This window comes from Onychostoma macrolepis, chromosome 07 (genome assembly GCF_012432095.1).
Source record: "Onychostoma macrolepis isolate SWU-2019 chromosome 07, ASM1243209v1, whole genome shotgun sequence".
Classification (NCBI taxonomy): domain Eukaryota; kingdom Metazoa; phylum Chordata; class Actinopteri; order Cypriniformes; family Cyprinidae; genus Onychostoma; species Onychostoma macrolepis.
This window is the reverse complement of record NC_081161.1, coordinates 30,115,598-30,142,768: the sequence shown is the minus strand read 5'-3', so window position 1 is coordinate 30,142,768 and position 27,171 is coordinate 30,115,598. Positions and strand designations below refer to the sequence as shown.

General features: G+C 38.6%; 1 protein-coding gene across 2 annotated transcripts in view; it reads right to left on the bottom strand.

Annotated features, from left to right (window-relative positions):
* igdcc3 (immunoglobulin superfamily, DCC subclass, member 3) overlaps nucleotides 1–27,171 on the bottom strand; it is an 84,741-nt gene that overhangs the window by 18,795 nt on the left and 38,775 nt on the right. For both annotated transcript variants that reach the window (XM_058780910.1, XM_058780911.1), the window contains exons 3-5: nucleotides 14,199–14,343; nucleotides 13,947–14,077; nucleotides 13,723–13,860 (exon numbers count right to left, since the gene is read on the bottom strand). In XM_058780910.1, the coding sequence (XP_058636893.1) occupies nucleotides 13,723–13,860; nucleotides 13,947–14,077; nucleotides 14,199–14,343 (414 nt within the window). The remainder of the gene's footprint in view (nucleotides 1–13,722; nucleotides 13,861–13,946; nucleotides 14,078–14,198; nucleotides 14,344–27,171) is intronic.

The window sequence follows — 27,171 nt, the reverse complement described above, 5'->3', positions numbered from 1 at the left end:
GTACAGAGATAAAGTGAGGGTCTAGAAAGTTGGGCTTTGGACATACAAGACGACCTATGAACACCAGTGACCATGGATGTCTCCCATACATGTGTAGAACACACACTTCTGCATGAGCACTGAATCACATCAGCTACTATAAACCGTATCAGTTTAGATCATCTCACTCACTACAGCTGCAATTGGAAATTAATTGAGGAAAAGTGCTAATAAAAATTAACAATCCCACTAATCACATCTTCCATTCATATTACTGGCCTCTCAGGTCTCTCATTCTGTTTTGTTAACGTGCTTATCAAAATGAATTTACAGACACAGTGTTAGATACTGCGGCAGAGTGCAGTTCACATATCACCAGATTTAACTGACAGGCATCTGTTGTGAGTTACACAAACATTTCCACTTTTCAGTCAGCAGCTGTTTGAAGCTTCTCAATCCAGTTTCACACAGTTAATGATAGACATTCATCTGTCTTTAGTAGGGATGGCTCGATACCATAATTTTGGCTTCGGTACGATACCAGAATGTAATACCTCGGTATCGATACTAAATCGATACCATAGGTGACAAATATCCAGCCTCAAAAGATAAGTGAATTGAAAACAATTTTATTAAAATAATAATAATAATAAAAACAGATTCATATCTTAATACCTTTGTATCAAACCATAACAAAAAACCTACAGGGAACATAGGCTACATGTTGATGTTGGAGAAAAAAATATATATAACTGAAGTAATAAAATGAAAATATATTCAAATCTTCTTACCTTTTCAGTTCAAACGCATAGCGCAAACAAAATGTGTCAAAATGTAACAAACCTACCGGGAATACAGGTTACATTTTGACTGAGTTTGAAGGAAAAAAAAAACAAAACAACTGAAGTAACGCAATTAATGCAACAAATGTTGCTTTATTGTAAAGTGTTATTCTAACAGTCAAAGTAATATTCAAAATCTCTCTCTCTCAGATTGTTTTCAGATTTCAGACTCAGATTAAATATAAATCTCACTCACTCTCTCGGCTGCTTCGTATTTGCGGTCGACAGCGCGGCAGAAACATTCCCTTCATATTATTGATACTAAAATGAATATTGCAAAACTCTTGCTTAATTCAAATTCAAGTAATATTCGATTGTATGAAATGCAAGTGCATATATTACGTGACCAAAACTTCACTGGTTCTAACGTGTCACACACGCACATTTGCGCACATCTGTATGTGCGTTGATCAGTTGTAAATAAAAGTTAAAATTAAATCTGAATTTATGAATGATGCACTCACCTGTCGATCTCTTAATTCTCTAAAAAGATCAGGATGAGCAAGCGACAAATGCTTAAAAAAAAGTATATGTTGCCTCCTGTGGCAACACATGAGTTTTTCAGCCTGGCTCTCATATGAGAACCTGGAGATTTGGTTTGGTCCTCACACAGGCCATGGCATGTAGTGTGACCCATAAAATATAACTATAAACAAATGTATTAATAATAGTGATAATAATATTATTGCACTTTATTTCGTTTATTTATTATATAAAATAACTAACTAAAAATGATAAACTAAATAATCAAGTGTGATAATACTTTTTTATTTTATTAAAAAGGGAGTATTACATACAAATGCAATTATTTTATAGTAAACAAAAATAAAATGCTAATATTTTTATTATTGTTATTATTTTAATTTTCATCATTTTCAAACGTAAAATCAGCGAGCTTTTATTTTGGAGGGTTGCCGGCAAGTAAGTATTATGCGCTTCCGGGTTTAGCGCTGCTGATGGAAGAGCGTCAGTGAATGAAATGTCACAGTTTTGCTTTGAAAACGGCAGCGGTAGCCTAGATTATGCTTTCAGTTTGGATAGAAATCTTATACAGTACAGTTTGTCGATCTAAAATGGTAATTGTGCATTAACAGCTGTCAACCATGTCGGTACGCAAATTTTTAATTTTGGTTTCGCATGCGGACCACTTATGTGCACCCCTGTTTATAGCGACGCTTGCATACAGGTGCAGTAAGGGCAGTTCGTTCACCTTTGTCATCTGTTTTTTGAATGCAAAGTAATGCCATATTTCACTTCTACTGTTCTCTTTATTTATTAATTTTGGTTGCATTTATAGAGTTTCATCTGTTTGATCGCGTTGTTCTGTTGTCACGTTTACCGGTTGCGCAGCAATTTGGGAAGCACTGCCACGTACAGGTGCACTTCGCAACAGCAGCGTATGAAATACCGAATTGAGCAAAATTATGATATCGTACTGTTTGAAACATAATATATACCGGTAATTTTCCAGTACCGGTATACCGCGCATCCCTAGAGATACACGCTTTCAGTCTTTCATGAGTTAATTAACATGTTCAATGAAATATCACAGAGACACTGACATAAGTGTGTGTGTGTGTGTGTGTATATACAGCATGTGCATGACAGACCCTAGTCAGAGTAGCAACATATTTCATTTTTGACAGGAATAAAAAATGAGGCTGCGAGTGAGAAGTAAATATACAGTGCATTTCATGAACTGTACAGTTATAGCCTTTAACAACATGCTAACTGATCTGCTGATGAAATATCTTCTAAAAACAAAAACTTGAAGAAAATAGTGCTCTCTATATAGGGCATGTCAAATTATAAAAACTGTCTATTCTCTATGTCTATGCTTAAGGTGGTTAAGCTGGATTTGGAACATGATAGACTGTTTCTGCAGGTCTTCCAGGTCAAAACCAGGCTCTCCACTCCAAAAAATAAAAAAAAAACTTTAACAATTGATGGCTTTAATAACCAGTTTCACCAGCTAGTCTTGCGTCCTTTCAAAATGCGGGAATATCAAGACTGAAAAATAAATGACAAAATAATGACATTTTAATCAATAATACTAATAATTAACAATGAAATATTCTATTCAGCAAAAATACCTACAGAAATTGAAGAAATTGTGAAAAACTAAATCCTAAAAAATGTTTAGATTAAGAAAGGAAGAGGCTGCAGCAGTTATACTGAAACTGATAGCAAATCTGCAGCCAATGAGCATTATCAGATTGTTGTTGCTTTGTGTTAATATTATTGTCCGTGTCACTATTCTTACTACTTCTTAGATGCCATCACTGGCTAATCTATTACTCCTTGACAACATGGTTGTATCATGTTTTACTAGCCAGGCCTTTCACCCCATAATGTGTGCGCATACAGGTAGGTGTGAATCAGCTTGGATGTATGCATTTGAGCGAACTGAACTCAGGAAAAGCCCTGGCTCCTAAAGATGATGACATAAATGCAGAATGGCATTAATCACTAACTGTTGGAGATCTATCACATTCATTACTAAGCTTAGCCATGATTTGCTCTCGTTGTAATCTAATCCAGAAAAATCCCATTGTGTTAGCAGTTAATTCCAGCAACATTGCAAGAAGGTAATATCCACAATCTGATTAGCAGCCGTTACAGGAAGAGACCATCATTTACATTCTTAATGGGAGAATCACATTAGATAATAGCTGGGAGAAAATAAAGAGTTGGGAATGGATTATTATACAAGTGTGGGAGTCACCGTGAAATCTTGCTTGAGAGAGAGCGGTTGGTATGAGTCGGAGACTAAATGTAAGTAGGATAAGTTAACCTTAAAATACATAAATATGGTCTGAACTGGTTATTTAAATGCAAAGACAACATGCTACAAGGCCTCAAGATGGGATGATTCAGAAGGAAAAAATGTTCTCCTTATTTTAATGCAGGGACACATAAACACACACACATAAATGCAGATATAAACATGTTCCAACACAAAAACGACATCAATCACTCTAACACCACCTTAGAAGTAAAGATGAGACACTCTTTTTATCTCCATTAATCCTTATCAAGATAAGACAGACAGATGTGGCAAAGAGCATTCAATGACCAAAATTGTCTGAAACCACTTTCAAGTGTGTGGCTTCAGAACTCTGGGCACGCTCAAAAATAAATGAGCTATTTTTCACACAGAAACCAATCTCACTGTACAGTATCAGCCAATTTGACCTATGAAATCCATGTCTTAGCAGGAAGGATGACAGAGTTTCTTTCACCATTCCAAACCATTTGACTTCAGTAGATTGGAGTGTAAATTACAACAGCCAGCTTTTTAAATATGGTCATAATCAAAAAAAATTATTTTCTGGATCTTTCGAACTAAACAAGATTGATGTACTATGCCAGCGATGTTCAAAGGTTTGAGGTTGGTAAGATTTCTGTGATGCTGTTGAAAGAAGCCTCTTATGTTCACCAAGGCTGAAATATGGTAAAAACAGTAATACTGTTAAATATTATTACAATTTAAAACATATTTCCGGGGCGGGCAAGATGGTGGCTTGGAAACGGTAGTGTTTTTTGGAGGCTCTTGCGCCACTCACTCCTTTTCCCTCCCTAACTCATAAATGAAGAAAGCAAGCCATTAATTTCGTTAACAAATCTCGTGTAGCATGTCACTAGAGACTCTTTGGTCGCAATCTTTGCCGAGGATGCCAAGACCTGCTAAGAAAACTGGAAAAAAGGATCCAACCACGGACGCAGCGGCCGAGGAGCCCAAGCATAGCTCAGGTGATGCTAGTGGTGAACCCGAACTTAGCCCGGCGCTTGCAAAAGCACTTGAAATTATGACGGATGAGAAACTGGGTCCGCTAGCAGAAACTGTGCATGGCCACACTCAACAATTAGAGAGTGCAGCTAATCGGCTAGATGAGGCGGAACGGAGAATAATGGCGGCGGAGGCGACTTCGGAGGATGCGCAAGCTCGCGTATTCACCCTCGAAAAACAAGTCGCTATGCTAAATGAACACATTGAGGATCTGGAAAACCGAGGCCGGCGTAAAAATATTCGAATTCTAGGCCTTCATGAAGTGGAGGGCACTGACGCTGTTGCCTTTCTCCAAACGTGGATCCCCAAATTTCTAAACTTGTATGGCCGGTTGCATGAAGATTGAGAGGCCGCATCGTACGTTGGCTCCAAAACTGGGTGCTAAGGACAGACCGCGGCCGCTAATCGTTCGGTTCCATAACTACGGTGACAAGCAGAGGGTTCTCGATGCCAGCAGCACACTGTCGGGGACGGAGATTTGCGGTACGATGACAACAAGGTGTCATTTTACCAGGATTTCTCCGTTTCAGTGATACGGAGGCGTAAAGAATTCAACGCAATGAAGCAGCCAAGCTACGGGTGACTAGTGGAAGCACTTCTAAAGTCTTCGAGACGGTGGCTGCAGTTTCACAGTATTTGGACAAGAATGGATTGAGCTCAAATACCTGATCTTCTTGCTGCCGTATGATAGGCAGGTGCTGAACTAAATTGCTTTCACGTACTGTATCTGTATGCCTGTGCTCTTATATGTAGCTATTCGAATCAAGGCTTGAGTACTTAATTATCATTATTGTTCCTTTATATTGAGTGATGAGGGGTTTGGTTTTTAACTTTCATTTGTATTCTGGGTGGGTGCTTCTTATGGGTGTCTATTTCTTCTGAGCCTCTATAACTGGAGGTATAGTGAGAGGGTAACTTGTTGGACTTCGAGGTGAGGATCTGTCCCCTAAGAGATAAGGGGAATTGTCCCCCATTTTGTTTTTCTTTTCCTTTTCAGTTTTTATTCTCTTGTATTTTTCTTTTTCCCATGTTGCCAGTTTGGCTTGTTCTGATATGTGTTTTTGTTCACTTTTATACCTTGAGACACACACATCTTTTTGAATGCAATGACGGGGCGCTGATCATAAAGATGTTTGACGTGGAGAGAGCACTACCTGATTCATTCAATATTTGGTGTATGTTTTGGCTGTCAGTAACTTAAGACTTTGTACTTGGAACGTAAGGGGTGTACATGGGCAAATAAAGATACGGGAAGTTTTTACACAACTCTGTAAGGAGAATATAGATATTGCTTTGATACAAGAAACTCACCTGAGTGACAGTGAGCATTTGAATCTAAAACATAAATGGATTGGTCAGATTCATTTCTCATCTTTTACAAAAAGCAGCAGAGGTGTAGCTATTATTAAAAAGATACCTTTTAGGGTTACAGATAATATTAAGGATAAATTTGGAAGATATTATATTATTATTAAGGGAACTTTGAATGGAGAGAAGATCTCACTTTTAAATTTATATTGTCCTCCAGGCGAGGCAACAGACTCGTCACAATATTCAAAAACACTACATTTACCTCTAAATACTCTTTTTCAGTTATTGAGGAAATCCTTCTGAACCCTCCTCCATACAAGTTGATTTCCCTTTTCTATAAAGCTCTATGCTTCTGCGGTGCAGTTAGAACTTCATATTTAAGACTGACTTGAGAAAGAGAGCTGGGGGTGATTATTCCAGAAGAGCAATGGGAAACAGTCTAGCTCCAAGCTAACAGGCTCTCAGTTTGTAAAAGGGCAAGAGCCATTCAGCTTAGAATTTTGCACAGAATACATATAACGCCACACTTAAGAGATTAATACAATGCAAATCATTCGCCACTCTGCCTTGTAAATCTAATATAGGAGATTATATTCATTGCATATGGAACCATCAACATGATTCAGGCTTATTGGTCCAGAGTTGTGGCTCAATTAAATAACATCTTTGGTTTGCATCTGGATCCTTTGTCACTTCTTCTGGGTTTTCCCTGTAAGCTTATCTCTGATAAATTTGAAAGATGACTTTTTAGTCTGTTAACTTTTGCTGCCAGGAAGAATCTACTGATGTCATGGATCAGTGATAAGCCTCCCTCCATCAGAGGCTGGCATTCAATTATTAGGGAGATTATTCCTCTGGAACTCCTGACCTGTGTTATTCATTCTACAACAGATACTTTTAATCGTATATGCAAACCATACCTTAACTGCATAAACGCTTCTACCTGTGACATTTTGTGGTTTGGTATGACAGTGTTCCTAGAGGTGTATAGACGATTTATGTATTCTCCCCAGTTTTTATTGTTAATTTTGATCTGTGATACAATGCTCTGTTTGTCATCCTATGTATAATTTTTGTACTCTCTTTTGTTGTATGTCAGGCAGTGTATGTTACGGTTTTGTATTGAATAATAAAAAAAAACATTTCCTATTTGAAATTTATATTTTAAAATACAATTTATTTTTTTATTATTTTTTTTTAAAGCTGAATTTTCAGCAGCCATTACTCCAGTATTCAGTTTAACATGATCATATGTTTAATGTGGTGCTCAAGTAACATCTGTTATTATTATGAATATTGAAAACAGTTGTGCTGCTTCATATTGTTGTGGAAAACATGATAAACCCTGGGTCGTGACCCTTGGATGGGTCACAAGACTTAAAAAATGGGTCGCCAGGATTTCAGGAAAAAGTTTATATGTATGTAACAATGTTCAAGACTCAGGGAAGAAGGAAGCGGGAACCGGCATACTTAACTTTAATAACAAAATAAACAAACAACAAAGCGAAGATAAGCTGCAGCCACCTTACGGCAGAATACAATGTGTATTTGTGTTTGTGTGCTGTTTTTGCAGCGCTGAGCATTGTAGCCAATCACAGGCACATCTTTTGATTTCTGGAATTTAATGGCCAATCAGAGGAGTTTCAGAATCCACTCAACACTCAAAACGCCATAGTTTTTGTTCAGTCCTGAGTTCTGGAAGCTCGTAAATCCTCTCATTATAATGAACAAAGTGTACGCAACGTAAATAAGAGAATAATGGTGCAGTAGAGAGGTTCCTTGATTATAACAGAATTTTCTGAGATCGCAATAAACTGAAATTAGTGAATATTAAGGAAGTGCTCTTTGCTTCTTAGGCCTATATAGTCCATTCAGAATTTGAAGTTTTGTTCTTCATGCTGCTTCATGCTTTGTTTTTCATAAATAAATGAAATTTCACGTGGGATACACGGCACAAAGTTTAAGGAGTGACATCCACATATTAATGGGGGATTCCCTCTCGAAATCATGATGACTGACGGTGATAATTACAATGGACTGGACAAAATATGGTTCTATGCAAGGCAAGGCAAGGCAAGTTTATTTATATAGCACATTTCATACACAGTGGTAATTCAAAGTGCTTTACATAAAAGGAAGTGAAATAGTCATTAAAAAAAATAATCAACAATAAAAACAAGGAATTAAAAAATAATCATAAAAACAAGGAAATTATATAAAAATTGATTTAAAATGAATTTAAAACAGTTAAGAATAGAAAATGATTATACATAAAATACAGTGCAATTAGTTCGGACGTAGCACAGTGCTCATTCAACAAATGCACAGCTAAACAGAGGAGTTTTGAGTCTGGATTTAAATGTGGCTAATGTTTTAGCACATCTGATCTCTTCTGGAAGAGAACTCGGCCACCCGCAGTTGGAACCAGCTTCCAGAAGAGAATAGCTAAAAGCGGACTCCCCTTGTTTTGTGTGAACCCTTGGTATTTTTAACTGCCTCGATCCTAATGATCTGAGTGGTCTGTTAGATTTATATTCAGTGAGCATATCTGCAATGTATTTAGGTGCTAGGCCATTGAGTCATTTATAAATGAGTAAAAGTACTTTAAAATCAATCCTAAATGTAACTTGAAGCCAGTGTAAGGACCTGAGGACTGGTGTGATTATGCTCAGATTTTCTGGTTCTAGTCAGAATCCTGGCAGCAGCGTTCTGGATGAGCTGCAGCTGTCTAATGATCTTCTTTGGAAGGCCGGTGAGGAGACCATTACAATGGTCCACCCTGCTGGTGATAAAGGCATGAACAAGTTTCTCCAAGTCTTGACTGGAAACAAAACATCTAATTCTTGCAATGTTTTTGAGATGATAGTATGCTGATTTAGTTACTGCTTTGACATGACTGCTAAAACTAAGGTCTGTCTCCAGAATCACCCCAAGATTTTTGACTTGATTTTTAGTTGTTTGACCCCTAGAGTCAAGGTATGCATTCACCTTGAGAACTTCATCTTTGTTTCCAAATACAATGACTTCAGTTTTCTCCTTGTTTAACTGAAGAAATTTAACTGTTAATTTCATCAATGCATTGGCAGAGGGAGTCAGGCTAGGTAAATCTGGGTATCATCAGCATAGCTTTGATAGGCAATTTGGTTCTTTCTCATTATTTGACTTAGTGGGAAAATATACAGGCTAAACAAGAGCGGTGCAAGAATTGAGCCTTGTGGGACTCCACATGTCATGGACGTCCACTTAGACTGATGCTCTCCTATACTCACATAATAACCTCTCCCTTCTAAGTATGACCTGAACCATTCGAGTACCATTCCAGAAAGCCCGACCCAGTTTTCCAGTCTCTCTAGAAGTATGTTATGATCAACGGTGTCAAATGCAGCACTAAGATCTAGTAGTACCAGCACTGATATTTTACCAGAATCAGAATTAAAGCAAATATAATTTATTATCTTAATGAGTGCTGTCTCTGTGCTGTGATGCGCTCGGAAACCAGATTGAAAATTGTCCAGGTATCCATTTGAGTTTAAGTAGTTGTTCAGCTGACTAAAAACTACCTTTTCAATAATCTTACCTATGAATTTCGGAATTATGGAAGTGTGTCAAGATAGCAGGTTGACAATTTAAGGTGCTGTACCATTTCTTCCAAAATTTTGCCATCAATTGCTTCAAAAACAGAAATAGCCACTTCTTTTTGAAATTGCGGTCGAATCTGTGTGAAAGTATGTGTACTATTTCTAAGCCATTCAAACTTATTTAAGCTTCCATTCTAATATTTCTAATCTACCTATCTATCTATCTATCTATCTATCTATCTATCTATCTTCCATCCATCCATCCATGTCAATTAAAAAAAAAAAAAATTGTGTGGCTCTTAAAAAAAAGTTTGAAAACCATTGCTCTAACAGAATATACTCTCCCAGTCTCCACCAAGACATTTTTTTTTACCCATAAATAAATTCTCTCATCATTTATTCCCCACATGCCATTCCACACCTGTATGACTTTCTTTCCTCTGCTGAACATAAAATAATATATTCTGAACAGGGGCATAGCATATGGGTATGCAGGGTATGCACGACGTGCATATGGGCCCGTGCAGATTGGGGGACCACCGAGGGGGACCTTTTAATTAAAACGAACATATTCTTAATTCTTGGACACAATAAATATGCCTTAGAACTTTTGCTTTGGAACAAGTAATAGGTTAATCAGACCAAAGAATGCCCATTTAATATAACCAAAATGGATTATACCTCACGTAACACTGTCTAAGAGTCAGCGGCAAATTCCAGAAGGACTGTGGTAGAAATGCATCTTTTTCTAAAACAACATGCAAGCACTGCATTGTCATGGTAAAATGAAATAATAGTTAATTAAAAAAAATAAAAATAAAAACACCCTTTGTGAGGTTGGTAGGTAGCTAGTTGAAAATTCTCTTTCTTTCATTTTGATTCTCTTTTATTGAAAGATTATCGAAAGTAATGATTCCTTCCATTGAGACTACACAAAGCCATAAATTAAATAACAAGGACATTGTGAATGAATTTGCCAAAAGAAAGACGTGAGTAGAGAGTATTTTTTCTTTTCTCTTTTTCTTTCTTTCTTTCTTCATTTTGGCCCGCTGTGCCAAGAGTGTGTTTGCTTTATAGCAAATATGGCAGTATAGTAAAATATAGTAAAAATTCTGTCATTAATTACTCACCCTCATGTCGTTCCAACCCCGTAAGACCTCCGTTCATCTTCGGAACACAAATTAAGATATTTTTGTTTGAATCTGATACTCCCTTTCCACCAGCAGGAACCAGGTGCTAGTTCAGAGCCAGTGCTATTGCCGGTGTTGTGCCCAGTTCTGACCCCTGCCAGATTATTACCCCCCCTAGTATTCGTAGGTTTAGGGTTAGGTGTGGGGGGAGGGGTTAGGATTAGGGGTGGGGTTAGGATTAGACAATCAGGTAGCGATTTCAACGAGGGGGGTAATAATTTGGCAGGGAGTCGAAAATGGGCACAACACCGGTTATTAGTTTGTTTGAGTGGCGAGCCCTTTAAGAACTGTTTGCTTTTCCACAGGCTAGAGAGCCAATATAGAGCCATGTCTCACGTCACAATACGTTTCATGTTTCGTTTCACTAGCGCGGCTGCGGCAGCGCCAAACACACAGGCTTGTTCGAGGTGCATCCGGCGCCACACAACACACTAAAGCACCGCGAGAGCGATCCGAAAGCATTTGTCTGCTTTACTGTCGCTCCCAACAATGGCCAATTGCTCTAAACGGCAAATCCAACGTGTTTAGCTGCTATTTCAAATATGGCGGTATTGTAAAGTTTTTGTCATCTTGTTGGTCACTGTAACCCCGCCCCCAGCTCCTGTCGCAAGGAGAGGGGTCTGGCTGCAGACCGTGGGCGAGTGGAGCTCCACTGTCGAACAGGAAATACGTCACCTCCACTTGAATTAATCAAGATGGCGTCGCTGTGAGTTCTTCAAACTTTAACTCAAGTAATTTTATTTTATCATCGCTACAATGGCGAACTGACGCTGTCCTAACGTGCAGTGAAAGCAGAACGCACAGGGCTTGGGTGAAATTACGCATAAAAGGATGAATAAACATGATGGAATATTTTTATCCTATAAAGACTGTGGGGCTGGCTACCAGGGGAATGGACAACGGGGAGTGCTTTTGGGGTTTTACTCCTCAGATGACCACCCTGGCTACTGTAGCTGGGATTGCTTTATGGACGATGGAGGTCTTGGTACAGACAAAGAGTGAAGTGTGTGTATGTGAGCGCACGCAATGAGTCTTTACTGTAACAATTACGGTTACTTGCAGTTCATGTGTTTTCAATATAGTGCAAGATGTTTTCTGTTTATTTTTTCTCAAACAATTAAAACTTAAATTGTGGAAATTATTCATTATTTTACTGTGGTTGATTTGTATATGTTGTTATTTAGCTTAAAATACAAATAATGTTTCATTTAATGTTCACTGCTAAATATCACAAACATAGTGTTTACTTTCTAAAATGTATGGAATGTTACATCGGTAGTTGAAATATGTTTAGTTAAAAAACAAACATGAACAAAAGGCAGAGGCCCTCAAAATGTGTATTTTAAACCTACTGCTATGTTTTAATGTCTGTAGTGCAAATTGCGGGGAAAAAAATAAATAAAAGACAGCGCTGTCGTGTCATAAACTGTAAAAGCTTAGTTTATTATTATTATTATTATTATTAATGCCAAGGTAAAAATACCAAAGATAAAAGTACAGAAAATATCAACATTGCTTTCAAAGAGGTGACTATATGCAAAGCACCATTTATATATGATTATATAGCAATTAATAAATATTACAAAACGAAAGCTTTAACAAAATAAATGAAAAAGATGAAGTTTTAAAAGTTTGCCCAGACCAACATGGCGGACGCGTCGCTCGTGGAGGTGACGTATTTCCGCTCTTGAGTGGAGTTCCACTCGCCCCTATGTCTGCAGCTAGACCCTCTTGGGGTCGCAAGCTGTTCTTCCTTGTGTTCAACGTCATCACGCTGGATCTGGATCAGCGCTTGTGTCATATACTGTCGTGAACGCACGTCCACAAGAGAAACAGTAGAGATGAATATGTGGAATAAAATCGTTATTTTTGTTTTCTTTGCGCAAAAAGTATTCTCGTGGCTTTACAGTTGACTGATGACAGACTGATGTCACATGGACTATTTTATCGATCATCTTGGTACTTTTCTGGAACTTGATCATGTAAGGACCCTTGCTGTCTGTGGGAGGGTCTGAGAGCTCTCAGATTCAAACAAAAATATCTTAATTTGTGTTCCAAAGATGAACAGAGGTCTTACGGGTTTGGAACGACATGAGGGTGAGTAATTAATGACAGCATATTCATTTTTGGGTGAACTATCCCTTTAAAAGCAAACACGCTACAAAACATGCTGCAAACATGCCAGCGCGCTACAACATTTATGCATTTTACATTTATGCATTTAGCAGACACTTTTATCCAAAGCGACTTATATTGCATTCAAGTGACAGTTTCTACATTTTATCAGCTCTTGCTTTCCTTGGGAATCGAACCCATGATCTTAACATTGCTAGCGCCATGCTCTACAATTTGAGCTATAGGAAAGCTACAAATAGGCTAATGAACATTAAATATTATTTCCAATCATTTATACCATCAATAAAACAGCTTGTGAATATTCATGCAATGTTATTTACTGCAGAAAAGACAACAATAAGGATTGTTGGAGCCCACAATAGCTTATAAAGTTTGGGGTGGCCCATACAAATGTTTTTTGCATATGAGCCCGGGGCTGACTTGCTATGCCACTGATTCTGAAATGTGTTTTTGACCATATCAATTCCTAAAGAACATAATTGAATGAAAAACATTTATTTTATGTTCCACCAAAGAACGCAACTACTGTACGCCTTTAATTCTAATTAAATTAATAAACAAGACACCTTAACTAATACCATAAGTGGACTTTAGGGAGAAAAATAAGATTATTAAATAATTTAGGATATGTAAATAATTTAGGACCTTTTTAAGAGAACGTTTTTTGATATAGCTCCATCGGCTCATTTCTTCTCATCTCTGTCCTCCATCATGTTACGTTACCTTGCTGGAGGAGATTTTTCCCTTTTCTATTTTTCAGTTGATTGGGTGTTTTATAGTCAGTGTGCAGTGGAGAGCATATTAAAGCTCTCTGCAGCATTCCTGTCAGAGCTGTGCTGGGTTTTGCTCTGAGCGCTACTCGAGGCAATTTAGCAAGAAACTAAAATGAGTCTCACCCAGTCTACTCCACGAAACGATTGGGCGAGGATAACCCGTGGCAACACACTCCAAGATGGCGGTCTGGTGAACTGTGAGAGTGAGGTTTTCAGGGCCCACTAGGATCATGGGTTCTTTGTAAACAGATGACTGGGAGCCTTCAGGAAGAAAAAGGTAAAGCGAGTCACAGAAAGAAAATGATGTGGAAAGACTCAAGAAAGCAGAGAAGAATTTTTGAGCATACCTGAGACTGTGAGCTGCGCTCCTGCGCTGTGTTTGACTCCCGCACTGTTGTGCGCAACACAGCAGTACATCCCACTGTCCTCAGGGCAAACACCCGTTATCTGCAGCACACCCGTGGGCAACAGAGTAAACCTGCACAGAAAAGACAGACATAGACAGGCCTATAGTGAGAGGGAGACATGTATGTGCAAATAATACTGAGTACATCCCTTTAAATGTCATTGTGTGTAAGCATATGCATTTATGGTAGTACCTGTCATCAGAGGTATCCACGGGTTGCCCGTCTCTTTCCCAGCTGATGACTGGCTCAGGCAGGCCATGGATTTGGCACTGAAATCGCCCAACACCTCCCAGCTCTGCACGCACTGAGCATGGCTGCACATGAAAATCTGCCATTGCTGAAGGCAAAAGAGACAAAGAACGACAGATTACTTTAACCCTTCATACACATATTAAGTCAAGTCACCTTTATTTATATAGCGCTTTTAACAATACAGATTGTGTCAAAGCACTTAACAGTATCAAATGGATAGAGTGTCAGTAATGTACAAGATTAAACACTCAATTTTCAGTTAAAGGCATTTCATTATTGAATTCAGATGTCATTGTCTAGCTCAGTTTAGTTTAAATAGTATCTGTGCAATCAAATCGACGATAATCGCTAGAAATTAAGTGTCCCCAACTGAGCAAGCCAGAGGCGACAGCGGCCAATTAAGGTCACCCATGTAAATGCAATTCAAAATACCACCATTTGAACACTTAAAAAGAACAATATGCACACCCTCACAGAAAGCACAGTTTACAAAAGCAATGAAGTAGGACAAAAATGTTTTATTTGAGCCTTTCAATCTCACACCATGTCATACTAGAACTTTTCTTTTCCTCAACTTCCCAAAACAAAGTGAGTACACACAGTGCTGGTCCAGACAATTAATGATACAAGATCCAAGATCTGATGTGCTCTGATCTATTCACATACTCAGAAGAACAATGTTCATCTGATGCTGCAGTAAGAATGACAACACTGTGAAATATGGTCTTTGAAAATTCCTGTTAAATGTATGTTCAGGCATACAATATAAATCTTCAATGCCAATTACATCAAGCTTAATGGACTGCTTTTAGAGAATACACTACTGTTAAAAAATGTGGGGTCAGCAAAAGAAATTCACACGTCTTTACACTTGGCGTCATTTTTTGACTAGAAAAAGTTGACGAGCGCTTTTTTAGTAAAATAAAAAGCTGGCAGCGTTTTGGTTACAAATAGGAGCTGAGGGCGTCTTTTGTTGCTATAACAACTGCTGCAACGGTAGAGCTGTGCGCTGCAGAAATGTCGGTTTTTGATGTTAACGGGGAGGGTATGTAGGTTCACAACGACGTTTGTGGGAGCGCGACATTATACGGGGAAGAAAATTGAATGGTGCTTCAAACAGTTTAGTCCAGAAGCTCCGGTTGGATGATGCACGGTTTCATTCAACTCCGTATGCTCCGAAACTAGTGCGATCAATCTACCGGCTATCTTCTCCTTTTTCTTGTTATGGAAACGACTCGCCACTCGCTTGTCATTGGTCAGCTGTCAAAAAGGCACTTGACGTAGGGCGTTTTTTTTTTTTTTTTCAGAAAAGTTGAACTTTTTTCAACTTGAAAAGACGCTCTGAGCTGCAGAAAAAAAAGCCGGCGGTGGCGTTTTAAAAAAGTGCTCAGGACTCTTTTGATTATAATGTAAAACAGACGCCGGAGGCTTCAAAAAAGACGCCAAGTGTGAACATAGCCAAAGTATGCATTAAAGGGGCCCTATAATGCTCTTTTACAAAGTCTTGATTTTGTTTTGGGGGTGTACTAGAACATTCTCTCATGCTTTGTGGTTCGAAAATCGCATTATTTTTCACATAATTTACATTATTACAATACCTCTCTCCCCAGCCTGGCACAAACGGCTCGATTAGTTCCGGGTTTGATGAAGGCAGGGGCGGACATAGTGATTTTGGGGCCCTAAGCAAATTTCAGGTACGGGACCCCAACAAAATAACTATAATGCCCTTTTACACGTAACCCTTATTTTGCTCGCTAGCTCTCTCTCATTATAACTATAGCTATTATTTATTGTAACTATTACCCCTTCACAACTTAAGTAGCCTACATAATTAGTCAACCTGATGCTGTTCTAAAGCCATATTAAGCTACCTCATTTTTTTTCCAGATAACAAAAGACATTATATTAATAAAAAAAAAATAAAAAAAATGCTTGCACTTTGAATTGTAAACTTCTTCAATCTTTTTCCAAAAAGGATTAAAATGTCATAAAAATTATCCCATGCAACTCGTTCCATATTCCAAGTGTTCTTAAGGCAAATGATAGGGTTTGCTGAGAAACAAATCGAAAATGTAATCTATTAAGCGGAAATCTCCAGTCATTGCATTCGTGCATTTATACGAGTTTTTTATAGTTCATTTGCATTTATTCTTCGCGCTGGCACGCCTAGGAAAAGCACACAAGAGTCATTTTGAAACATCGACAAATAAAATTATGACTTGAAACACAATTTCTTTACTGAGGCGAATATAATATAGTGCTCCTGTGGCTCAGTGGTAGAGCATTGCGTTAGCAGCGCAAAAGGTTGTGGGTTCGATTCCCAGGGAACACAAATACTGATTAAAAAAAAAATGTGTAGCCTAAATATACTTGTAAGTCGCTTTGGATAAAAGCGTCTGCTAAATGCATAAATGTAAATGTAAGTGTTCTGAGACAGTCATAACAGCGTAGAATGCGCGCAAACAGCGCTCCGTCTATAACAGGGCTCCTCAAATCTGGACCTCGAGATCCACTTTCCTGCAGAGTTTAGCTGTAACCTTAATCAAACACACCTGAGCATGCTAATCAGTGTCTTCAGGATCATTAGAAAATCACAGACAGGTGAGTTTGATCAGGGTTGGAGCTAAACTCTGCAGATTTGAGGAACCCTGGTCTATAATCACTAAAAGCTGTCACTCACTTCAGTTCATCGCGATCTCATGACGTTCCGTTAATAAGCTCTCTGCACAATGAATCTCTTATTTACATCTTATCTACACATTGTTATAATGAGAGGATTCACAAGCTTGCAGAACTCCACACCTGACAAAAACACGCCGTTTTGAGTGGTGAGTGAACATTTGACACTCGCCATAACACAAATACATACTAGCGCATTTGCCAAATATGTTTCGCGAATATCAGACGGGGCCCCCTGATTCCCCAGGGCCCTAAGCAGCCGCTTACCTCGCCTATTGGTTAAGTCCGCCCCTGGATGAAGGCCCGACTTTCGAAAAATGAAATGTGTTGTGATTGGTTAGCTGTCCCAGTGCGTTGTGATTGGCGAACAGCTTAGACAGTGTTTCGGTCCCTTGCCAAAACAGCAAGTTCGTCAATATTGCCATATCAATTCAGACCCCGAGAATATTAAACAAGAGGATCGCGCAGAACCTTTGCACGCACGAATATTGCAAAACATATTAAAGTGGTAACGTTATTGTTGTTGTTTTCTTTCTTTTCTTTTTTTTTGGCTAAATCACGTTTTAAATAGGATGTCAACAACAGCTTAAAAATAACTGCATTTACTATGTACAGATAAGTGCAACGGTAATATGTATTCTGTTTATTGTTCTTTAATTCTAACATTATAACATGAATTGCAGTGAAACTGTTATACAGTTGAATTTATTTAAACCATAGTCCCACAGAGTTGCACTATTTGTGGCGGCATATATATGCAAATTAACTCTCTGCCAGCAAGAGGCGCTGTTGGAGCGGGAGAGATCGAGGTTTCCCCGGCCGGTAATGCTGTACACAAGCAGCGCTCCGCTCACAAACGCTGCTTTATCAGACATTACATGCAAGATGAAATGAAAATGACATCCAAAATTTTCTGAAGACAGTCGGTTTCCTGCAGAAATACAGTGAAATAAAAACACCCGCACCGGGTTTCGATTTTGAAACGTGCAGTGCTCAACTAAGCCAAAGACTATGTCTTAAAGAGACTCTGACCAAGCGTTCTCCCCACCCGCCAATCATTCGAATTTCCGTAGGCGGGATATATTTTAATGATGTTCTAATGGACCAATTTGTAATATCACAAATACAGGAAAACAACTTTGTAGTCCAAATGAGCCGTTCGTTGTAGTTCTTGAAAAGGGATTTTTAAAAAACGAAATATCTCCCTTTGGAGTGGACTTTGAGATTTGTAACTTTGTAGATGTTTTTATGCCCAAACATACACACTACACACTGACTAAAATTCAAAAAGTGAAAAAGCATAATAGGACCCCTTTAAATTGATCATAATGTGACAGTTAAGACTGTACTCTGTTACTAAAGATTTCTATTTCAAATAAAGGCTGTTCTTTTGAAATTTCTATTCAGCAAAGAATCCGATAATTAATAATTTTAGGAAATGTTTATTTGCACAAAATCAAGCATATTAAGGTGATTTCTGATGGATCATGTGACACTAGAATAATGGCTGTTAAAAATTCAACTTTGTCATGACAAGACTAAATGACATTTTAAAGTATATTAAATTTATATTAAAGTTACTGCTTATTATGATAATTAAATTACTGTAATAATATTTCACAATATTACGGTTTTATTTTATATTTGATCAAATAAATGCATCCTTGGTAAGCATAAGTGATAAGCATAAGTCTTACCAAACCGAACGCAATCTTTTTAATGATAACATACTGTATATACTTAACATACTGAACCTCTTAATCTGGCCTGTTTTTACCTCTGTCCACTACATCACAGCTCTATGTGCATAAAAACACTACATTACCCATCAGTGAAAAACAAAACACACCCTCCAGTGAGCCAACAAAAAATAAATGTACAATGGATATTCTCAGACAAATGCATAGAACACAAATATACACAGTTTACTGATTCCATAACTGATTCTTTCACAGCTTTGGAGTCTTACTTTCATTGCTCAAAGACATGAAATCAAACTAAAGTGTGCATATGTACCAGAGAAAGCGTGTGAGCATTTGAAAGAGAGCATACAGGTGGACTGTTATTTCAGCAGTCAGATGCCGTTCAATGAAAGTCCATCTATCTTGCAGGAGAAGAAAAGCCAGAAGCAACCAGTAACAGTATTATGACCAGGATTTGGACCCTTCCAGATCCGTATCAGGCAGTGATTTTCCAAAGCCTCTCATTGGGCTGCGGCTCACACAGCGTGTCCCGCAGGAGCTCATACTGAGAGAGGGCTGGAGATGATGGGAGGAGCTGGAAACACAAACACAATTAGTGCGAGGTCTGTCTCTCCCGCAGCCAACCACCGTCCTCAAGACAAGTGCTCTTATTTAAATGTTGGTCGTAATTAACTTGAACCAAGCGGGACCGTTCGGAACACTCTTAGCATAACAAGAGGGCCGGGCCCCTCCTGCGTCCTCTCTCACTTACCCCTCTGTGTTCTTTTTGTGTCCTACTGATATACTTGTTCCAGCTAATCTAGCATCATCGAGCTCAGAAGGATCTCCGGGTGGTGTTTGGCGGCTTAAACTCACACAGTGGTGCTTCTGTAACTGGTCGTTTTGTTTCGTGTGAGTCAAAGAAGGCAGGCAGAAGCGAGAGGGAAAAAAGCATTCTCAGAGAAGGAAGGCAAAAGGGCTCCCAGAAAGGCATCTTTTCAAGGCTTTCACACATATCTCATTGATCGCCTCTGCAGGAGATGTGAGACACAGAAAGGAAGGCATAAATCGAATGAATCTCTCTCTATCTATCTCCGCTATTTCTATTTTTCTGCTTTATCACTCCACTGTGATTTCAAATCAACTTTCCCACAAATGTGTCTAAAACATTTCATTTATTATTTACTGTGTCTATAACATCTCTCTCTTTTTTTTTTAACATCATCACGTCTAGGTCAATGCCAGTCTTTTTAGTGCGGAAATTGCGTGCGTCACAAAAAGACATCATATTTAATGCAATTAATCTTTTTCACAACCCTGCTGAAGTACCAAGTCAATATAAGATCAAACTTGTATTTTAACACTGCTTTATTGCTGGTCCAAGTTGGTCTACCAAACCTAACCAGCCCAGCCAGCTGGTAGGGTACTTGTTCAACCATCTAAAAGAGCTTGGACCACCGAAACCAGGTAAAAGCAACTACCATGCAACATTAAAATCGTGTCAAAACAGAAGTAGCAAGCAACAGATCATTTCTTCCATATTGTGATGTACATAAGAGTAAAGTAGGATGGGGACTGTTCTATTCACTGGTTGTTGATTGGATGGAAGCAGATCCAGCATTTGTCACCAAAGACTGGAAGACTGAGATATAGACAGGTAAAACTTGTGAACAAAATTATTAACATGCATTTGTTCAGTGTTAAAAATTATGTTCTTACCTTAAGCCCCGTTCACACCGAGAAGGATACCTATAAAGATAACTGTATTAGCGCACACACCAGCGGACGATAACGTCTGTTTCTTCTAAGCGCATGCTCATCTGTCGCTTTAAATTCTCAAGCTCATTTATAGCAGGATTGATTCTGATTGGCTGTCAATGTTTTTATCCTTCATCAGCTGGAAAAAAATCATTCTGAAAGTGATTCCAACTATATCGTTTCTCTGTGCCTTTATCGTTATAGCTGTGGTGTGCACTCTGCTATTCTTTAATATTGAGAACGATTTTTAGAACTATATCTTTATCGTTATCGTGCTTGGTGTGAACGGGCCTTAAACCTTATTCATTACTGTAAGCATAGAATAATAATTTGTCATTTGGGCTGCTGGAATGGATTTCAAATTTACATCATTTGTCCTTGTGTATTCATTCACATTGTGTCTCATATAACATTTTTCAAATATATGCAGTCAAAGTCTTCTTACTGTTCGGGGTCTTGGTGATCATAGGCAAACACAGGTATAAGACTATTCTTCTATGCAAAATAGCATTAAAAATGCAATTAATTTGCAATTTTGTGTTTCAACCACAGATGGCGATAGACAGGCCAGACTGGCACAAAGAGGGTTTTTCCAGTGTATGTCTTATTAGGTTTGTCTCTTCCTAGGAATCAAACCAATGGCCTTTCCATTGTTAACGCAACTGCTCTTTCAGGTACAGGAACACTGCAGAACAAATTCCCTTGCAACAAGCACAAATTCCTAAAGGCGAGTTATGAGTATTCATTTCTGTTTTTTAGTTGAGGCATCAGAATAATAGGTTGTTTTTACTTTCCTCAGTTATGTTTCATCGGGTCTTCTGCTTTGAGATTTTAGCTTCTCATTAGCAAGCACCCCTGCGTTGCTTCTGACCCAGCACCCTTCCTCACTCTGGCACCGGCACATCACTCAATTTCACATGTAAACACAAACAGTCAGGGCTGAGAGTGTAGCGGCTGAACCAGTGGGGGTACTGGAGCATATTGTATCTCTCTGTGAACTCCTCCTCCCTCCCCGTCCTTCTGTTCTCCAGCACTCTGTCTCGCTCTCCTTGTTTTCATCTCTTTGTCTATTGGTAGTGTTTCAGCATCACTGCTTCTGGGCTGTGCCCTAATGAGAAAAGTGCCATTTCCTGACATGCTCCGACCTCTCTTCTTCACGGATTCACAGCGAGCAGCAAGCTGATTAAATTTTAAACAAACATTCCTCACAGCCTCAACCATCGAGGCGTTCTGGTGCTAGAACAAAGTATTCAATCCTCAGATTTGTTTTATTGTTGTGCATAAATGTGTTATTTATTTACTTGATACCTGACTGCTCTTCTTATATTTTTTATGTAAATTACGTCAAAAACTATAAAGTTTTATTGGAAGTTCAGTCACACACACACACACCTGTATATGGTACATCTGATAAAGAGAATACAATATGATAGTTGGACCCCCTGCGATGCTCTGTCCTTTACCACTGAGTTCCACAGAGGGTCCAGCTGTAGCCATGGAGCGTTTGCCATTAAAACACAACCACTCTGAGCACCAGGGCTTGGTTTCTAATCAACAAAGCCCTGTCTAGAGCAGGTTACTACCGCAGTTATATGCTCTTGAGACAATTAGCATAATAACCATCACTACTGGTGACCTGCAGCCTTCCCCAAACATTCTGTGGTCAAATCGTGGCTTAGAGACACCTGTTAAAACATATATACAACCTGTGATCAAATGCCATCTTTCCAGTTTCAACTTTTACAGATACATAAGATAAGTACATGAAAATGCATTTTCATTTCTGCATTGAATAGACTGGAGTCTCTTGTGAGTGTTTAAACAGAATTCAAAATGTACTAGTTAAACACATTCTGTGTTTACTTTTTTTTTTTTTAACTGAGGGAAAATTACTGCATGCACCTGTCAAGTCAACATGAAATTATATTTTCAACTAGTTTTACTTCCATATTGTGACATACTTTATTTAAGTGAAAAAAATTGCAGGGTGAAAGTTTTAATATTAAAATGTAAATAGCTTGAATTTAATTAATTATAACCATATTTAATTTGTTTACTCAAATGTATTTAAATAAGTCTATAAACTTCTTGTATATAAAAATATAGAGTCCATAAAAATATAGAGGTGGGACTCTGGCAGTTGCAAAAGCAGTTAACAGGAAAACAAGAAATTGAAGTAGTCTATATTTTTTTATAAGTCTATAAAACCATATTTTCCCGTCAACTGCTTTTGACATCACAGCAGGATAGTAGTTTGTAACAGTGTTCCATTAGCCAAGGTTTTTTTTTTATTTTTATTTTTTTTTTTATGATGTCTCCTCCTTTGAATGGAGCAGTGCAGCTAAACGGGCAGGATGTGTGACAGGTGGTTGAGGAGGACTTGAAAAATAAGAGGGCTTGATGACATCAGCCAGAAAGGAAAACTGTTTCAGGAGGTGGAGCAAATTATATTTTAATTACGGAGGATAACACGCACTGAAGAATCCTTCAAAATAAGAGCAAACTGTGTAAAAGATGGAATTCCAGAAAAGCAAAAAAATGCAGTGTCAGTGCCAAGACCAACCAATGTGTTCGTCGAAACCACACCCACCCACACAGAGAACCCCCTTAAGGGCCCCTGCCCTCTGCCCTCATACATAAAAATTGGAACTGCCACACACAGATACCTTTATTGAGGAAAACACACAAACATAAACAGACTTGAGCTTATTTTAGCATAAGATGAATCATTCCACAGAGCAAATGCACAGGTGAAAAATGTACATATAAACACACACAATATGAAAGTAGGAATCTCAATACTCAAACCAACACACCCAAGCTAAGAGGGTGTAGCAGTAGCAATTTGGATTCAGCAGTCCCAGCAGAGCCATTTTATACCCCTCTCCATAATAACCCACTCCACACACACACACACACACACACACACATTATTACAGCTTGCCTCTTCCCAGCGCGCCACACAGTGTAAATTAACCAGATCTAATTATGGGGGGAGAGGAGGGAGAAATTGAGAAAAGGAGCGTGAGTGTGTGTGCGTGAGAAAAACAGAGAGATTAATTGAAAGGGCTAAGAGGAATATGAAAGAAAGAGAGAGCGAGAACTTTCCCTCCATCCATACATTAAGAGCCTAACTGGTTGGAACTCGCTGCTTGGATGCAGTTGGTTTCACCATGACAATCACTGTGGAAATGGACAGGAAATCAAAACTCTGACCAAAGCCACAAGTGCATGCACTGTACATACTGGTCACTTCAAGGAAGTCATGGTATTGTGATCCTGGATGGTAAGTCAATTTAGAAATGAATTCATTTAAGTTTTAAACCCGTCAATCTATAATGATGATTTCTCTCACTATAACATAAACCAAAATCTTACTGACCCCAGATTTTGTGTATATATATGTATTTTTTAAAGAAATTGATACTATATTCATTGCAAGAATGCAATAAATTGATCAGTAAATAATGTTACAAAAGAATTCTACTTCAAATAAATGCTGTTCTTTTGAGCTTCATATTCATCAAAGAATCCTAAAAATGCAAAGTTTCCACATAAATATTAAGCACAATTGTTTTATATTGTTAATATAATAAAACATAACATCAATAACAATAAGAAATGTTTCTTAAGCACCAAATTAGCATATGTAAATGACACTGAAGACTGAAGTAATGACTGAAGTAATGATGCTGAAAATTCAGCTATCATCATCATAGGAGTAAACCGTTATTGTACTAATATTTCACAATATTATTATTTCATTATTATATTATTTTAAAAATTATATTAATAATATAATATTATATTCATATTATTTCACTTTTTTTTTTACTGTATGTTTGATTAAATTAATGCAGCCTTGTAGAGCATAAAATACTTTTTTTCAATATATACAGTGAGGAAAATAAGTATTTGAACACCTGTCTATCAGCTAGAATTCTGACCCTCAAAGACCTGTTAGTCTGCCTTTAAAATGTCCACCTCCACTCCATTTATTATCCTAAATTAGATGCACCTGTTTGAGGTCGTTAGCTGCATAAAGACACCTGTCCACCCCATACAATCAGTAAGAATCCAACTACTAACATGGCCAAGACCAAAGAGCTGTCCAAAGACACTAGAGACAAAATTGTACACCTCCACAAGGCTGGAAAGGGCTACGGGAAATTGCCAAGCAGCTTGGTGAAAAAGGTCCACTGTTGGAGCAATCATTAGAAAATGGAAGAAGCTAAACATGACTGTCAATCTCCCTCGGACTGGGGCTCCATGCAAGATCTCACCTCGTGGGGTCTCAATGATCCTAAGAAAGGTGAGAAATCAGCCCAGAACTACACGGGAGGAGCTGGTCAATGACCTGAAAAGAGCTGGGACCACCGTTTCCAAGGTTACTGTTGGTAATACACTAAGGCGTCATGGTTTGAAATCATGCATAGCACGGAAGGTTCCCCTGCTTAAACCAGCACATGTCCAGGCCCGACTTAAGTTTGCCAATGACCATTTGGATGATCCAGAGGAGTCATGGGAGAAAGTCATGTGGTCAGATGAGACCAAAATATAACTTTTGGTCATAATTCCACTAAACGTGTTTGGAGGAAGAAGAATGATGAGTACCATCCCAAGAACACCATCCCTACTGTGAAGCATGGGGTGGTAGCATCATCTTTGGGGGTGTTTTTCTGCACATGGGACAGGGTGACTGCACTGTATTAAGGAGAGGACGACTGGGGCCATGTATTGCGAGATTTTGGGAACAACCTCCTTCCCTCAGTTAGAGCATTGAAGATGGGTCGAGGCTGGGTCTTCCAACATGACAATGACCCGAAGCACACAGCCAGGATAACCAAGGAGTGGCTCTGTAAGAAGCATATCAAGGTTCTGGCGTGGCCTAGCCAGTCTCAGACCTAAACCCAATAGAGAATCTTTGGAGGAGCTCAAACTCAGTGTTTCTCAGCGACAGGCCAGAAACCTGACTGATCTAGAGAAGATCTGTGTGGAGGAGGCCAAAATCCCTCCTGCAGTGTGTGCAAACCTGGTGAAAAACTACAGGAAACTTTGACCTCTGTAATTGCAAACAAAGGCTACTGTACCAAATATTAACATTGATTTTCTCAGGTGTTCAAATACTTATTTGCAGCTGTATCATACAAATAAATAGTTAAAAAATCATACATTGTGATTTCTGGATTTTTTTTTTTTAGATTGTCTCTCACAGTGGACATGTACCTACGATGACAATTTCAGACCCCTCCATGATTTCTAAGTGGGAGAACTTGCAAAATAGCAGGATGTTCAAATACTTATTTTCCTCACTGTATACCGGTAAATGTCATATAGACAGCAATGCTCTGCACCTTTCAGACAAGGTACTCAATTCAAGTGACATGCAGAGGCATGTCAGAGTGAGCAGGTTATAATCGAATGGAATAACACTGGAGAAGGCAATGGAGGAAAAGAGGCACTAAGAGAAGACTGATGTGATTTCTAAGGCAGAACTAGATTAATGTGTCAAGTATATGGACTATAAAAAAATATTCAAGCATGTGATGAGGTGCTCCGGTCTATAGTGATGGATGTGAAAGACCTGCAGAGGAGATGATGGATTCTCTCTGACACACAAGAAACTATGTATATATGCAAACACACATTTACAAATTCTTTTTTTAAATACTGTCAAAAACTGTTCTAACTTCACTACATACACATGGAGCGAGCTTCACCCCTCTGGGCGGTCCATAAGGCTGTTTTCTTATCCTCTCTGTGCGAAGCGCTATAATGAAGATGGCATCCATAAATAATGCATATGGTATATGATGCTATTTCAACGCAAAGTAGCATTGCCTCAACAGGCTTTAAATAGTTGCACTGAAATATTATTTTCCATGCACAGAGCTCCCGGCTGCATTTAAATGCAGATGTGCAGCTTTACAGCAACGCCTTCAGGCACACACACACACTGATTAATCTGCACAGCCTCTCAGTGCACCTCCAAAGGAGCAACCTGTTCCACACGTCATCTTTGAGTAAAACTACTCTGGAAGTCAAATCACTTATTTACCTGTGTGTTAACAAAGTCATCCTACGTTTTCTACTCCACTCTCTCTGAGGGACATGGTTGCTTTTTTTACCTCTCGGAAAATGGGGTCATCTTGTTTAAACATCCACAAGATTAATTATTTATTTGTTAGAGGTATGCTGAGAGACTTTATTATTTGGGTACTTACATTGACCAAAACCTGCATGATTTTCCATCCCTTTTATGGTACATGCACCATAAAATTGCCTTACAATCACTCAGAATACACACAAGTGGACTATAGAACATGGCTACCTGTAGAACACTTGTTGTGTGACAATTTATGCTGCCCCAATGTTTTAAATTCTAAACAGGGCAAGTAAATGATGAAATAATTTTCATTTTACTGTGAACTATGCCTTTAAAATGCAAGCATGGGTAGCAAGAATCCCACTGCAACTTAACTTACTGCTGTTTATTTCTAGGGGTGTAACGATTCATCGATATGCATTGATACGATGTCTGACGATACGATGCATATCTGTAGTATAAAAATGTAACGGAGGCCAGCTAGTAGGTGCTGTGCAGGTAAAAACCTCACTCCCCTGATCTCAAGATCATTGTCCACATTTTCACATAATGTCCATCTATGCATTACCGCCAACACGTGCATTCTTGTTCAAACTCACGTATCAGGACTTGATATAAGGACTGTCCGAAGGCACAAGGCGAGCATAAAAGACGCACGGGATTGTTTGCGGAACAGTCGAGCGCTGTG